Raw genomic sequence first — 16,527 nt, 5'->3', positions numbered from 1 at the left:
CAATGACTTGGCAATGTATTGTTACTAAAGTCCTGTATTAAAATTTTTTTTTTTAGTTTCCTTTTGTCACTTAAGAAAAATGTTTTATATAAATAAAGGATTTCTCCACTTTTTAAACCTATGACCACTCACTTCATACGCAGTCTGTTCATACAGTAAATATAGATACTATTTAAATTGAAAAACAAGCAAGGAAAATAATATGAAAAGAAACTCCACACCCAGAAGAACAGGCTCATCATTATTAGGTGACTATTGAGTACCCTTTATGTACCAATATTTCCCCAGATGCCCTGGAAACCATATTTTCATGACATGACTATTTGAAGGTGGAATAGGGGTTAGGCACTCAGAATGGTGAGAAACAAAGAAACCTGGCATAAAATGCAAATAGTGTTACAAAACTCACCTTATCTCCTTCTTCCACCTCACAGAGTTTCTCCTCAGTTGCAGGATTAAAGACTGGAAATTTCTTACCACTCACTGAACTATGCCATTCATTGTTTATGAAGATCTGTAGACAGAGAGAAGGTAAGTAAAAAGGCATTTAAATATCCAGCCAATTTCAGAAACTTTTTATAAACTTAAACTAAAGCACTAAATGAAGCCAATGTTACAACCTTACCTCCCTCAGCTACTTGCCTTCTCCAGGAATTTTTAGACTGTTTAAAACATTTTACACACAAACACACACATGCATGCATATATAACACACTAAAATGAAGTCATACTTTACAATTTCACTAAGATATGAGGTCATTTAAAGAACAGAAAATACAGACTGGAGAAAACAATTTAGAAAAAGATGCTGTTATCTGAAATAACCATGAATTTGAGGCAAGAGTGGAGGCTTAATTGGGCTTGATCTTTATGAATCATTGTCTATTTTCCACTTCAGATTCTGAACATGCTCATCTTGGGCTACTGGTGATTTGGTATGGTAAGTGACTATTTTCTGATTCTTTTGTTTACTGTCTTAGAAGTAGCCTGAGGGAGGATTTTAAAAGAGGATTGCTTAGGGAAAAAATCAGTGACATTTTTTCATCAACTTTTTAAAGAAATAAGGGTTTCATTCTTCTTTTTAAAAGGTTGTCTAGTAAATTATTTGTCCTCAGATGAAATCAGGTACAATGCTTCTTAGTTCTATCTACGAGAAAGAGACCTGCGTTAAAAGAAACAGGGGGTCCAGAAAATAACTGAATTTTGTTCTGTGTACACAAAGAGTAAGAATATTAAGAAGTGTTAGTACGTCATTTAAAAAGTCTGAGTTTCAATTTTTGCAATGCTGAATTTGCATTTCTTTACGGAAACTATAATACCTTTGATATCTCATTCATCTTTTCACAGAATAAAAATATCTTACTTAGCCAAATTAAGAAGTACTATTTTTGTGATGAATAAAGTTTATATTTTGTTTCTGACAAAAGCTAGAATTTCTTCTTTCTCCTCTCATCCCTTTATTTCTTGTTTATTCTCTTTCTTATTCATTATTGAAATACAAAAAATCATAAGTACAGTGTTGAATATTATGTATTGTGACTTCCTGTTAGATTATTTTTACAACATGAACTAGTTTATTTAATTTTAAACCACAGGTAATTGACCCATGAAATTTTAAATGAAAGGTGACATACACAGTGGATCTGTAATATATATCTTAACTCAGACACCTCCTCTTAACTTGATATTTAAAGATAAGTTATTAATTGTGCAACTCTGAGGGAGAATGTATTGAAACACTGCCACTCAAGGTTTAAATTGGTTGTTATGCTAAATACAAATTACTGAACTATTAAAGATTCGCCAGTGACAACTCTCAAGATTATACATTGTTGATTTAATTATTTATATTGTGTATATTTGAAATAAAAGTAGTCTTTTAAATTAACCTGTGAGTTTGCACTGACTTAGCTATTCTGTGCAGTGTCCAAATTTAGCTTAACATTCTGTCAAATTAATGATATATATTACTATATATCACAAAATGCTTACACATGATTAATTCTATAGTCTGTGATTTACAAGATTGTTACCCCCCAAAATTAAAAAATTACTACAAAAGCATTCCCTGTTCTCCTACATGTCTACTATAAAGCTTGTCACTTTTTTAAAAACTCATTTTTATTTATTTATTTTATTTATTTTTTTTTTAATTTTTATTTTTAAACTTTACAATATTGTATTAGTTTTGCCAAATATCGAAATGAATCTGCCACAGGTATACCTGTTTTCCCCATCCTGAACCCTCCTCCCTCTTCCCTCCCCATACCCTCCCTCTGGGTCGTCCCAGTGCACCAGCTCCAAGCATCCAGTATCGTGCATCGAACCTGGACTGGTGACTCGTTTCATACATGATATTATACATATTTCAATGCCATTCTCCCAAATCTCCCCACCCTCTCCCTCTCCCACAGAGTCCATAAGACTGTAAAATGTCTGCCTTCCCTCTTAAGCTGTAAGTTAAGATAAGGTCAAGGACAGTGTGTGTCCGTTTCTCTGATTTATCCTCAGAACAAAAAAATCCCAAAGTGTTCAGCACAATCCCAGCCCTCAAGTGATCTTAACCTCAGTGAAGAACTCTTTACTAAATAACTTAAAATTGAATCAAAGAACCTAGAATCCAGTAGTTACATATGGGTAGGATCTATAATATTCTGCACATGTGTCCACATTGATATTTTGACTTGGTAAAAAAACAAGAGGAAGGATATGTCTCCTTAGTTGCCTATTCATGCCAATGTAACCTATGTATTTGGAGGAGTTCCAAAGAATTGTAGTGCTAGCCTGGAACTGACAGGAAAAAGATGTGGACATGAGTAAATTAAAGGGGAAGTGGTACAAAGCAGTTCAAATAAAGAGACTAGATGTCCAAAGACACAAATATGGAAGTTTGAGAAAGATAGAAGTATCGAGAAAATCCTTGTTTCTCTGATAGGGTAATATAATACAGACAAAGACCATAAAATTCCTATTAGCCTCTAGGAAAAAAATATAAACTTCTTAGTTGAACTTAAAGAAAAATAAATTTAGATTACAACTACTGACTTGCTCAACATCTTTTGGAGTGAATCAGCATTGTAGCTATTATTATTTTTTTTTTATTTACAATATTTTATTTAATGATAAAATTCATTTTTAAAAGATGGCTGAGGGAGAAATAAAAAACTGTTATACCATTATTGTAAATATAAGATTTAAATATTCAATGAAATTTATCTTTAGATACTGAAAGGTTAGAGGAAATTTATGATGAACAAGAAAATACCATCAACTTACAGTCACAGCTTAATTGTGCATAGAAGCCTTGCTCTGATTGCTTACCCACTTTATACCCTAGATGAAGTTTAAATGATTTTAGCCTACTTGTGAAAATCAAATCTACTTTCAAAGGATAAACATTTATTATCTTTTGATAACAAAGATATTAAAAATAATTTGTTCTAAGTTCTAAAGGCAAATTTGAAGGAAAATTCTTCCTTTTTGGGCCTAACAACAAATCTTAATCTCGTACAAATAGTTGAAACAAGTGTAGATACCTAAAATTGACTGCTTTGAAAGAAATGACTACTAGGCTGAATGTGTAAATTTTGATATGTTTGCCAAAGAGTCCTTCACTATATGTTATCTTTTTTTCCCTGAAGTTATTGCAGGCTTTATAGTTCATATTCTTCAAGTTTACAGTGTTTTCTTTCCTATGTCTTTAGTCCTATTTTTCCCCCAAGAGATCACTGGGAAGCACCTTAATCAAACTGTCCCAAGTTCAGCTCGTTGTCATTTCTAGCTTTACACTGCTCTCACTTCAAACTAAGGTTCTAAAACTTGTTCTTGTATTCTCTCTCTCACACACACACACCCCTTCCCTCTTCTGTTAAAGACACACAGAACCCCTACTCATCCTTTTTTATCACTGTGTTCTATGCTATCCGGAGAAGGGAAAGTCTACCCACTCCAGTATTCTGGCCTGGAGAATTCCGTGGACTGTATAGTCCGTGGGCTCGCAAACAGTTGGACACGACTGAGTGACTTTCGCTCACTTACTCACTCTATACTATCTTGAAAAAAAAAAAAAAAAATACTTTCCCTATTCTCCCTGCCCCCTGTCTCTGCCTAATTGATTTTTCATCTTGTTATAATCTTCCCAAGAAAAACCAGTTCAAATTGTGTCACCTTCTCAGAACATGTGGGTTGTTCTCCCTTCTCAAACTCCTCAGCATGGTGTTCGAGGTGTATCACCACTTGGCCCCAAGATCATTTTCCAACCTTTTTCCCACTCTTTCCCCTTTGTTTCAGCCTCATTCTACACTGTTTATCAGACTGGAGTTTCATTATTTTCTTCTCCTCATACTTCAAGCTCTTTTAAAATGTCATTTCCTCCTGAGGATTTCACTAGTTGGTCCAGTTGGATTTAACCTCTTTTTTTCCTGTTTCCTAACATAGCATTTTAATATCCTACTAATAAATTACTTATTATGTTTTGTTTTGAATTAAAGCTAGCTATCTACACATCAGCTCATCAGCTAACAAACAGAAACTAAAGACATCATGTTATTTGTCCTATATTCTTTAGCCAGCCTTGCAAATTTCTAATTCTGCATTTTCTCTGCTCTAAAGATAGTATGACTTCCTCCAATTTTGTATCTCTAAACTAAGAGAGCACAAAGTCTCCCCCTGTCAGAAATATGCCCAGAGTTCCACCCTTCCACAGTGCAATTTCACCAAAACTCTAATAAAAAGAAGGTACAGAATGTATTATATTTTGTTAGGCCCGTGGTGAAGCTTATCATCTCTCACCTAAGTCCTCTTACACTGATAATTTGTGGTTTCAACTCTTTAATAATATGCTCTCAATATATTACAAATTACTTTTTTTTAATTTATTTTAATTGGAGGCTAATTACTTTACAGTATTGTAGTGGTTTTTGCCATACATTGACATGAATCAGCCATGGGTGTACATGTGTTCCCCATCCTGAACCCTCCTCTCATCTCCCTCCCTATCCCATCCCTCAGGGTCATCCCAGTGTATTACAAATTATTTTAATCCCTTCATACATTCTCTTTGGTGAAAGAACCATTATAATATGTATGTACTATCTATTTTCATTATCAGACTCTTGTATTTAAACTGTACATAAAACTCCCTTTTCAGACTAAAGTCAGTGAATATTTTGTAAGTGAACATTAAAGTAAGAACAGAAGTTTATCTATCCTCCTCCAGGCTACTAAAGAGATCAGTGGCAGATGATCTTAAATTACCAGCAATTACTCTGCATTATTCAGTTTCCATCTTTAATATAGGGAAATACAGTGAACTTAATTTTTGTTCGAATTTGTGCTTATACTCATATGACACAAAATCATTATTTTTGTTTTATCAGAAAAGTGTTAGTCAAATAATGAGTAGACGCCTGAGAAATACTCTGTTGGTAATAGGGAAACATGGAAGATTAGTGAGCTATGGCCCTGCTTCCAAGTGGCTATGATCTAAGAGGAGAGTATATTTATATCATGATCAGTCAGTAAAGAATTGAAGATTGTAGAGTACAATGACCAAAGCAGTGCTTTAATTAGTAAGTTGCACAGAGAAACTCATAGAAGAAAGGAGCATGGCCTGGAAGAATCCAACCTTGAAAATTTGGACTGAATTGGTAGAAAGAAGGAAAACAAGGAGCAGAGAGAGGGAACCCTCTTGGGATATTTGGACAGTCAAGAAATCAGCCCCAAGCAGAGAATTCCAATGGAAACAAGTCTTAGATAAATTCCAACAGTGAAAATGAAACCAGTTAGTGATGGATTTTGACACCCAAGTTACTTTATCCTGGATGTTATAAGACAGTGACAGGATCATATGGATGTTTTAGAAATACTGATTTTAACGTACCAAAAATGGATTTGAGATAGAGCAAACAGAGTCAGGCTTCTCTGGTGGCTCAACAGTAAAGAATCTGCCTGCCAGTGCAGGAGACACAGGTTCAATCCCTGGTCTGGGAAGATCCCTTGGAGAAGGAAATAAGAACCCACTCTAGTATTCTTATCTGGGAAATCACATGGACAGAGAGGCCTCACGGACTATGGTCCACAGGGTCACAAAAGTTTCCGACAAGATAGACTTAGTGACTAAACAACAACAACAACAACAACAACAACAAACAGAGTCCAAGGGATTAGCCTAGACACCATTTAAACATTCCAGGCATGAGGTCTTAGGGCTTTAGAGAAGAATGATGTATCAACATAGTCTGTAAATTATCAATGATATACATTCTCCCCCAAACAGCAAGCCTTTGAGTATGAAAACAAAATTCGGCACAGATAATGAGATGAAAGAATCTGGCATTGTACTATCCTTTTCTTCCCCTTAGCTGTGGAGAATTTATTGGTAGGCACTATCTTGATCATCTTGTTCTCTGTTTTAATTTTATTCAGTTTATATATGCCTTACAGCCAACTGTGTAGCTGAATGTTTTTGAATAATCATCCTTCCTATAGTTATATAAAATGGTTATATGGAGATGTATAGGTTAATAGATGTTTACTAAAATGATTATGAAACCATTTTAGGTCTGTTGAAATGATCTATCCTGATTACAACTTCATTTTCCATTTGCTATTTGCCTTTAGCAAGTTTGGAGGGAAAGGGATCATGCTATAAAAGTAAAAAACAATTATTGGATCCTATTTAACCACTATATTAACTATATTCTAATTATGAAGTTTGGACTCAGGATACTTTTGAATAATATATATGTGCAGTAGACTCCAAGTTCACAATACTGATGGGAAATTATAGATGCCTAGGCATACTCTTAAACTTCAAGTGCTTCTTACTTGGAGAAACAATCAATGGAAATGTTGAGGCAACTTAATAATTGATTTTTACTCTTTAAATTTTAGATATGTCAGATTGTAAGAGATACATTATATAAAGTTTGATTTAAAAAAAGAAAATGGCTGTTTCCTGAATGTAGTTTAGTGTCCAAGAATAAGTCATAATTTTGAATGAAAGAAAGCCTTTCCTGAGGAAAAGTTCGTATATCTTCGTGTGTTTGGTATAAAGCTACAATTCTAAATAAATAGGCACTTTCCTCAAAATATGACTGGTTTAGATGAAGTTAGATTTGTCTAATAGGCAAATAAAACCTATTAGCCTTATCTGCTGAGATTTTGAAATCCGTTGGCTTAAAAGAGAAGCCCTGATTCCCTCCAGAAGTCTCTTGGGGTGCCCCAAATTCATCTGATCTATGCAGGACTGCAACTGGGCCAGCAGCTCTGGATGCAGTAAGAGAAGCCAGCGCTGTCTTGGTGGCAGAGAGATTTTAACAGATCACATTTTCAACGCACAAAGAATCTCTTTTAAGTCATGCCAAGAGTGAGGAAGGGTGAAGGGATTCTCCATTTTATGTCACCTGTGTGAAATTCCAAACCGGACACCCTGAGTCTCGGCCACGTGGAATAATGGGTACAGTTGAAAATGTATAGGAAGTGCTGCATGTTGTAAATGTGTTAACTTTTCCCCCGCATTAGGAAACAAAAATGTACCAAAGACCCGGAGGGTGGGGAGTGGGGCAGGGAGAAAGAACCAAGATGGGAGCTAATGAGAGAGAGAGACTAAGCAAAAGTCAGGTGGGGGTGTTAAACATTTTAAAGTAACAAAGCTAGATCTTCTGGCAATTATTTTTAACCCAAACCCTGAGGCAGCAAAGCAAAATGTTGAGACTCAAAGTTAAAAAAAAAAAAAAAAATCCAAAAGGAAATTAAGAAGGAAATAACAGATGGGAGGAAAATGCTTAACTGCAGTCAAAAGAATGAGAATAAAATGAGAGGGTGGCCAAAACAAAAGTAGGAGAAATAAAGTTTTTCCTTTTCATTTCTGTTTTATATTATAGTCTGAGTTCAGTAACATAAGTGTATACTCTTTTCTTACTTGTCTTTGGAAGAGCCTTTTCATCCTTTTCAACTCAATCAGGGAAAAAGAAAAGATGCTGAAGCTTTTCTGATTTGAGCCACATCATCATTTTGTCCCACAGCTGACAAAAATACTCATCAATAATTTCCATACATTATGTATACCCTATATCAGAAGTAAGCTGCAGAAGCACTAGAAAGTTCTGTAAATATTTAATACTTAACAATACTAAGACCCAAAATATAATTGCTTGCATATATACCTTCCTTCTAAAGAAAGTGCCAAATGTAGAGCATAATTCAGCCGTTTGATATTTACATTTCTTTGACTTCTGAAAAAGTATTCGGAGAGCAGTGGAAATGGTCAGTTAATGGACTCAAGGTGAGGGAGAGAGTTGTTCAGATAAAATTTTAAGAAGTGTGATGTTTATGCAAATGCCCAGTCAAGAAATTCACATTAATAATTCCAACATTACAATAAAGGCATCAGGTATAGATATTATAATATCAGAAAGTCAAATATTAGCAACATTTTACACACCTTGCAAGCAATGCTGGTATTTGTGGGAACTTTTGACAGACAGACTCACACACACTTACATACTCGCGCACATATATACTCAAAATGTATCACTATGATGAAATACAGTTTACACAAAAATTTACTTTTCTGATTTGCTTATTAGCAGTGGCTCTTAATTAAATGTTTAATAATGAAGTAATTATTGCTCATATTTTTTTGAACAGGGCTCAGTATGGACACTTCAATCTAATAAACGTATAACGCATTTGGCCACAATTATAATAGCATCATGAATACCCAAACCACCACCACTCTATGCTAGATAATTGCCACTTTAAGAGAAGTGCATGGCCATTTTATCAATGCTAGTATTCCCAGGAGGGTTCTTTTATGCTGCTCTGTGTTATATCATCCCATAGATTACCCAGGCCATTTTAGAGATACTAATCTAACTTTGGGTTGCTCTTCAAATGAGTTGTTTCTCATACTCTTCAAGAGTTTTTCTCACCCCACCCCCTTATTCTGGCAAGTAGTTAATGACAAATATGTGAAGTCCAGTTTAAGGAAACCCTGTGAACACTGGTTCTGAGAGCTCTTACGAAATGGGAATAACATCCTCTTTTAGGCAATGTGCTATTTACTTTAGGATTTTGTTGATAAGATTTTCTTAAAGCTAATCAGGTGTCTGAGAACAAAACAGTTTGCCAAGACACAGTCTTCAGAGATGAGTTAAATATTACATTCTTAAAGAAGGTTTATATCCCAGGAAAAAAATCAAAGTTGGTTCCATCACTGGCTCGTGGCCATGATCTAGTTCTTGCAGGACTTGGCACTTTCTGAAGGAGAAAATAAATACTTCTGACCTGGCTGGGTGTGAGTGGACTTTCCTATTTCTCCCAGAAAGTGTGACAGCCACTTTCTGGGAGAAACAGCACGTCAGGTCCCTAATTCAATGGTGACCACCGTGTAGGCAAAGTTATAACGCTGACTCAACGCTTTTCGACAATTGCTGCTGGTCAACAAACCATGCTTTAAGTAGCATCAACAAATCCTAGAAGTCTATTAGAAATCCAGAATACCAGATCTCACCTCAGACCTACAGCATTGGAATTTGCATTTCAATATGGTCTGTAAGTGTCACTTACATAATTAAATTTGAGATTATACTGCTCTGGAGTATCTTCTTTCTACCAGTCCACCTGTTTAGGGATCTGATGTCCAAATCATCTCTCTTCTCTTATCATCCAAATTGCCATTCTCTCAGTCAGAGTAAGGAATGAATGATACAAATTAAGTAACAGGTGCAAAAGCACTTGTTAGAGACAATCTAATGAGATTCAAATATTAAATACTGCTATTTTCAGTGTTGAGGGGAAAAAATGAACTCTCGTGGAAAAGAATCAGATCTGAAATGAGAAGATTCAGCTCATTCTGTCTTTGCCTCTTAAAAGCTGTGTGACCTTGAACAAGTCACTTAAGCTATCTAAGCTCAGGTTCCTCAGCCTTAAAATGAGACATCTTCCCTATCTCCTTCCTGACAGTTAATTATGAACTTCAAATGAGACCAACAGATGAATGTAGTTTTGAACTGTGACAAGCAGTGCAAGCATTTGATTTGCTTACATTGGCAACTGAAAGTTTTTAGAATTCTAGGAATCATCTTGGGAAGGAGAGGGTTAAAAAGAGCCTGGACCAAGGAGCTAATAAGTAAGTGCCAGGCACTTTCCACAAATTACCCTAATTCTCACAGCCACTTTCCAAGGTAGTCATTATTATTCCTAATTTACAGACAAAGGAACTGAAAGTCAAGGAGCTTAGAAGCTTGGCCAAGGTCATATCATTAAATAAGTAGAAGAGCTGGAAATCGAAGCCGGACTTATCTTGTTAAGTTACCTCACCTTGCAGCCATCCCGCTATGTATTCAACTGCTTCCCAGCCAAGAGCAAACAAAATATTCCATCAGTCAGAGGGGAGCTAAACGATCTCCCAAATGAAAGCAGTGGCACAGCACAGTCGTCTTTGTCTTGAACCTAGGTCCTGTCCTGTTCTAAGCACCCCTCAGTGGTTTGCTCCAATGAAACCCATCAGGCAGTCTGGCAGCAGCCTCATCTCCAGCCTTATCCATGCTCTCTCTTCCTCACTTCATTCCAACCATGGTCGCCTTTGGATAGTTCCTTGAATATACCATGCCCTTGTCCACAGATGTCCCTGCTGCTGTTCTTACTCTGGGTCTTTGTTTCCTCAATTCCATGGCCACCTTATGTCTGCCTCCCTCAGACTTCCCTTAACTGTCCCCTTCCTAAAGAGCCTTTCCCTGACACCTCATCCAAAGAAAGCTCTTCTCCTCATATTGTCTCAGCTTTCAGTTTTCTTCTTTTTAGTTTTCTTCCTACCCCCTCCAGGAATACAAGCTCCACGAGGCAAGAATCATTCTTGCTTTCTGATATCATAAGAACTATCATAAGAACAATTCGATGATTTGGTAAATAAAGGGATATAAAATGAGAGAGAGAAGAAGGGAAAAAAGGAGAAACGAGTGAAAAGAATGGGATATTTGGAAATGCATGTGGCCTGAATTTGTTTGTTTCAAGAATTTAAAGGGAGATAATGATGAAACACACACACACACAGACACACACACACACTTTAAATTGTGCCTAGCACATAGTATTCAATGATTCATAAACCTTCTTTATCAAAAACATATATTTAACCTACATGGGTTAAGTGATAATACCAGAAAGCTGGGGAAATATAGCCTCCTCCAAAATTTATTATTTTATTATAAAAATAAATTTATAATTTTATTATTCCCTAGGAGTTGAAGAAATACAGTTCTCACAGGAATTGCACACCTGTGTCATAGTCTTCTACATCACAGCCTCTCCCAGCTCAAACCCCACCTTTTCAATCAAATTGGAAAGTCTGTTTGTTTCCAACCTTTCTTATTGTTCTCCACTTTTTCTAAATTGGTGGCAAACTTCCTCCTGTTGGCCTGGAAACAGCTGAGCAACAGCTGGAAAGGCTCATACGCATGTCCCCTCCAGTAATCAGGACTGGACAAATGAAAGTCAGAATAAAGATAGACTAGGATGCCAGCAACTCCATGTCCCAAAGTAGTGATACTGGTCTTAGACGAGTCACTTGGGGTGAGGGCTGAAGCTGCCAGCGTTCCAAGTCTAGCTTTGTCATTTACTGGCTGTGTAACTTAAGGAAAGTTACTTTGCCACTCTATTCTTCAGTCTCCTCAAATACAAAGCAGGAATACTAACATCCTCATAGGGTTATAATAAAGAGAAAATAAAACCATCATAAATAACTAAAACAGTCATTGGCACAGAGTAAACACAATGAAACTTAACTATATTTCCTGTCTGTGTGAGTGTCTGTGTGGGTATGTGAAATGTCATTAGCCAATGAAGATCTTTTCTAGCATGAATAAGTCATTCATTATTGAATGAGTTACATTTAAGAGTCAAACTAAATATTTGGGGGTTTGATTCCTGTCTGAGAAAGCTTTCTTCTTGAATTTTCTATTTGTCTTTAAGGTAGAAAATAGTGTTGTAAAGGGAGAATGGAAAACAAAGATACCAAATCCTGTAAGAGAAAGTTCTTGATCCCTGAAATCCAGGATAAACCCTTGGAACTTAGTTCCAATGAAATCCTTGTCAGGTGGGGCATGACTGTGCAAGAAAGAGTGACAGAAAAGCTAGGGGATGACAATGAAGTGAGAAGAACCCTTGTGGGAAACAGATCTAGGAAAGGCTGAGTAAAAGAAGGTCCTGGAAAATTGGATAGAATTCAGAAAAATAAATCGGACTAAGATGGCTAATGTTAATCAATCACTTCCCATGTGTCAGGTACTATTTAAAGGACTTCATATGCATTAAATGCATGTAATGCTTACTTCAACCTTGAGAATTCCCGTTTCACATGTAAGGAAACCAAGGCAGAGAGAGGTAATGTAGTTTTCCCAAAGATCACACAATTTCCGAAGAACCTCATCCTTTAAAAGGATGAGCAGAGAGCTGGCAGAGAGAGAGTTCGTTTAGAACTAGAAATGGGGTGGGGGGCAGGGCACGGATATGAGGATAGGGACAGACTCTGAGTTTGAGTGCACTTATACTGATGTTACTGAGATTTTAAATTCCAAAAACTTTGGTATCATTTTATAAAGTATTTCTTAAACTGGGATCTCTGTTTTATGCACCTTAAAAAACAAAGTAGACTGTAAAGTCATGAAAGTTAGGCATCAGTGAGATCTTTTGTTTGGACTAGAAGCAGTCTCAAGCTTGAGAGCATGTATAGATCTTCTACTGTAGTTGCAATAGTTTTTTGTTACTCAGTCTTGCTTGTCTCTTTCCTCCACCTTGCTCCAACAACCAACATATTCTAATGATAATAAACATGAACACTAAAATAGTGCAAGAAAAATAACGTAGTTTAGGGGCTTGCTATACAAGGTAATTTCTCAGACACTATAAAATCCCTTATTTTGTTTGCAAGCAGGAAAGTTAGCTAATAACCATCTTTTTCCAACTCCTCTTGCAAGTGCAAATCCAATACAGTTCTTCAGTTAGGCACAGTAAAAAGAAAATGCAAAGGCATTTGAAAAAGCTCACCCATTTAGATTTAATTACATACATAACTGGTGTCCTCCCAAGTGTGAAAATGCTGTAACCAATAAATCAGACAATAAAATGCTATCTGAGCAGAACAGATTTATAGAGAAGATGTGTGAGCAATCGAAATTCACTGACTTGCTTGCACTGGGTATTTTTACCCAGAAAAGTTCTTATATGCAAGAGCAAATTCCTGCTCTTGGAATCTTGCCTCCTTTTGAGCACTTAGGTCAGTTAGTTTCCCTAGAGGGTGTTCTTGTGTAATGACTTTTAAATGAACAGGCTATATTAATCTTAAAATCATCTCTATATGTTAAAGAATCACTAGATCTGTGTTTGTATCTATATTTTGAGGACTATCTCATTTGTCCACTACTGTTTCTCACATGTTTAATTAATTACTACTTAATGAAGCTTAGTTCAGTAGAAAGAATATTTCATGTTACAGTTTGCTGGAAATTCACAGACAAGGAAGACTTCAAACTTTTGCAAACCAAATTTTTAAAAGATGTGACATTCAGACTACCAGAAAATGTGACATTCAGACTATCAAAATATCTTCCCAGTATCATGGGGAAAAACAAAACAAAACTATGTTATAATAGTAAGGGGATAGATAACTCAATCATTGCCAGTGGTTTTGATCTTTATAAAACGAATGCATTTTTAAATGTATTTACTTTGGACTGAAATATCTTGCAAGTGACAAACAGAAAGTTGGGAAAACTGGAGTCTTGTTATCTGTTAGGCGTGCTTTTGCCAAGTGCAAAATCTTTGGAGGGTATAGTCTCATCACATTTTTCATGTTCCCATTTGGAATAAAATCAAACGGACAAAAAAATATTTTCCCTTTTAATAAAACCTTGTAAAACTAATACTTTAATACGCTTTATAACTGTTGGTCAACCATGTTAAAGGCACAATCTGATCTCTGCAGACACTTTTCTATGGAAAAGAGCCAGTCAGCTGAACAACTTCCTCATTTGTTGTGCTTATGAAAATGAAAATTTAACAGATGAGAATTTCAAAACCATCCATGGTTACAAGTAAGGAAACAATAATAGCAGGACTTTATCATTAACTTACAGTGCTCTTGGAATTTCCTTGGTTAAGTCAGACAGCAAAGTGGCTCTCCCTGAGTGGGAATAGTTCCTTTCTTACTTTCCTTTCTGCATCACACCATAAAGCTCACTTCTTAAATGATCTTGGTTAGATTGGTTTTGTTATTTGTTTCTCTGAAAGTTCTAGGCTCTGACTAGAAAGCAGGAATGTAACAGTGTGAAACTGGTGAAGTTCAGAGATACTCTTGATTGACTCAAATAGGATCCATTTCCTCCTTCTCCCTAACTGTGGATTTTTAAGTCTGGGTCTGGCTCCTGCTCTTTTTTCTCTAAATATTTATTAGCTAACAATTACATGCCGGCTCCAATGGCAACAAATTTGGCTGAGAAATAAATAAGAAGGCTTTCTTTTCCCAAATATGCTAAATAATGCAAGGACCATGTAGTTTTTTGTAACTGGAGTTATCCTTCATCCAATTATCAGATTCAGGTCTTTCAATTTCAACACTCATTTGACATATATAAAAATCATGTTACTTCAGTATGCTCTGTTTTACTTCACTATACTCTGTTTCTCTCTCTCTGTTCTATTTTCCTTTAAAAAAAAAAACGATTTCCCATTTGTTTGCCTGTTTCCAGTAAGTTGCTCTAGTAAGTATTTGCCTCTCTTGTATATGCTGGGTACTCTGCCTAAAGTTAATAGAACTGCTTAGTAAAGTCCACTGAATCCTGGCACAAGAACCTATTACAGTGAAGAGCATTCCTTTTACTTAGAAATATTTTAAGAAATAAATTTCTGAAAAGTTGCCTGATACGATTTAGAATTCATTATGTGATCAAGACACTAAACCCAGACCTGCATTTTGCAAGCCTTTTATTTTTATATTTGCAAAGGGCTCTCTACACCAGTTTACTTAAATTGACCTTTTGTGCTTTAAATAAATGTAGTTTTTATAAAGCTGAGGCAAAGCAGCAAGCAGAAGTTGTACTAACCTTAGTATATTTAAACTGCAAATTGGTGAGTGGGGCAGGTACGTCTGGCATGGCTGAGGACGACATTGCTGGTTCCGCTCCTGGAACACAGGTGACAGGCTCAGCGATTTGGTTCTGATAGAGCACTTGGCTTTATTTGTTCCTTTTTATCTGCTTGGGCTAAGGTTTATTTGCATACTGGGATATGATTGGATGAACAAACTCTGAGCAAAAAGAAAACGACACTACTTATTTCTAACACCTAGAGCAGGAAGCCCTTGACTTTAAACTTAAATCCTTAAGAAACCAGTGCTCCAGTATTGAAGCTGCGTCCGGAGTCAGGGCACTATTTGCAGACGAATTAATTTACAAAGCCGAAACCTGTGATAAGTGTAGGAAGCACAGCTGCTCTGGCCACTAAGGCCAGTTATTATTTTTTTGGCTTTTCGTGCTTTTTATGTTACTGTGAAACTTTCTGTGTTCTGACAGACTTGGAATCAGAGAATTCGAGGATTGAAAAGGAATCTCAAAGGGCACTTGTTCTTTGCAGAGGCGAGTGAGGGAAGGATCCTGGCCAGGTGTCTTTAGGACAGTGCTATCGGCTAATCTGTCCATGTCCCAGAAAAGCAGGGTGCTTTTCGTTAGGTCCCCTCTAGAGACCCTACCCCAAGGCCACTTTAAAAGAATCATACCCATCAAATGTATTTCAGTGTTTGGTAAGCAGACCTACTAGGATTTCAGGAGCTCTAAATTATCTTTATTTAAATTATCTTTATCTTTATTTAAATGGTCTTTATCTAAATTATCTTTTATATGTGGGAACAGAAATGTCAGCAGGATTTTTTAGGGAACTCAGACTGTGCTGTCACACACTCACCACAATAGCAAATGGCAATATCGTCTGCTAAAACTTGCTTAAAATGAAAGTAACCTCTGGTTTTGGAAGTTGGCTGGTATTTATCAATCACTGACGCAGGCAATTGTACCAAGAGTGAATTTAAACAGGACTCTTGAGTAATATAGGTTCTTAAAATGAGATTAATGTTTCAAGTTGGGAACATTCAAAAAGGACAAATTTTAACTGTACTACTCCCATTTTTAAGTATAAAAGTTTATTTTATCAAAAGTCTAGCAAAAGTTACAGTCAGAACAAGATGGAAAACGTTGGGTGCTTTTAATCAATTACCAAGAATTAAGAGTAATAATTATTTCTTCCAGTGAAAAGCGCCAGGTTTTCCAAATATGGGATTTAAGTAGGGAAGCTAAGGTTTGTTGAATAGTTACTCCTAATCAGGGGCAGGAACCGTACTTTCTCTTTCCGCCCTCACTGGGTTCCCCACTTTACAGACATAAAATAGCTTGTTTACGAACACCAATCTTATAAGTACAAAAGCAAAATTTCATTTCAGGCCAGTGTGACACCAAAACCTTGGTTCTTATTCTA

General features: G+C 36.1%; 1 protein-coding gene across 1 annotated transcript in view; it reads right to left on the bottom strand.

Annotated features, from left to right (window-relative positions):
- The window catches only part of ALDH1A1 (aldehyde dehydrogenase 1 family member A1), a 53,553-nt gene extending 38,294 nt beyond the window's left edge, over nucleotides 1-15,259 (bottom strand). Inside the window, exons 1-2 of the mRNA XM_005887845.3 lie at nucleotides 15,105-15,259; nucleotides 410-514 (exon numbers count right to left, since the gene is read on the bottom strand). Coding sequence (XP_005887907.2) covers nucleotides 410-514; nucleotides 15,105-15,170 — 171 coding nt within the window. The 5' untranslated portion in view covers nucleotides 15,171-15,259. The remainder of the gene's footprint in view (nucleotides 1-409; nucleotides 515-15,104) is intronic.
- Between the last annotated feature and the right edge of the window lie 1,268 nt (nucleotides 15,260-16,527).

The sequence above is a fragment of the Bos mutus genome, chromosome 8 (genome assembly GCF_027580195.1).
Source record: "Bos mutus isolate GX-2022 chromosome 8, NWIPB_WYAK_1.1, whole genome shotgun sequence".
Classification (NCBI taxonomy): domain Eukaryota; kingdom Metazoa; phylum Chordata; class Mammalia; order Artiodactyla; family Bovidae; genus Bos; species Bos mutus.
This window is presented reverse-complemented; position numbering and strand designations above follow the sequence as displayed.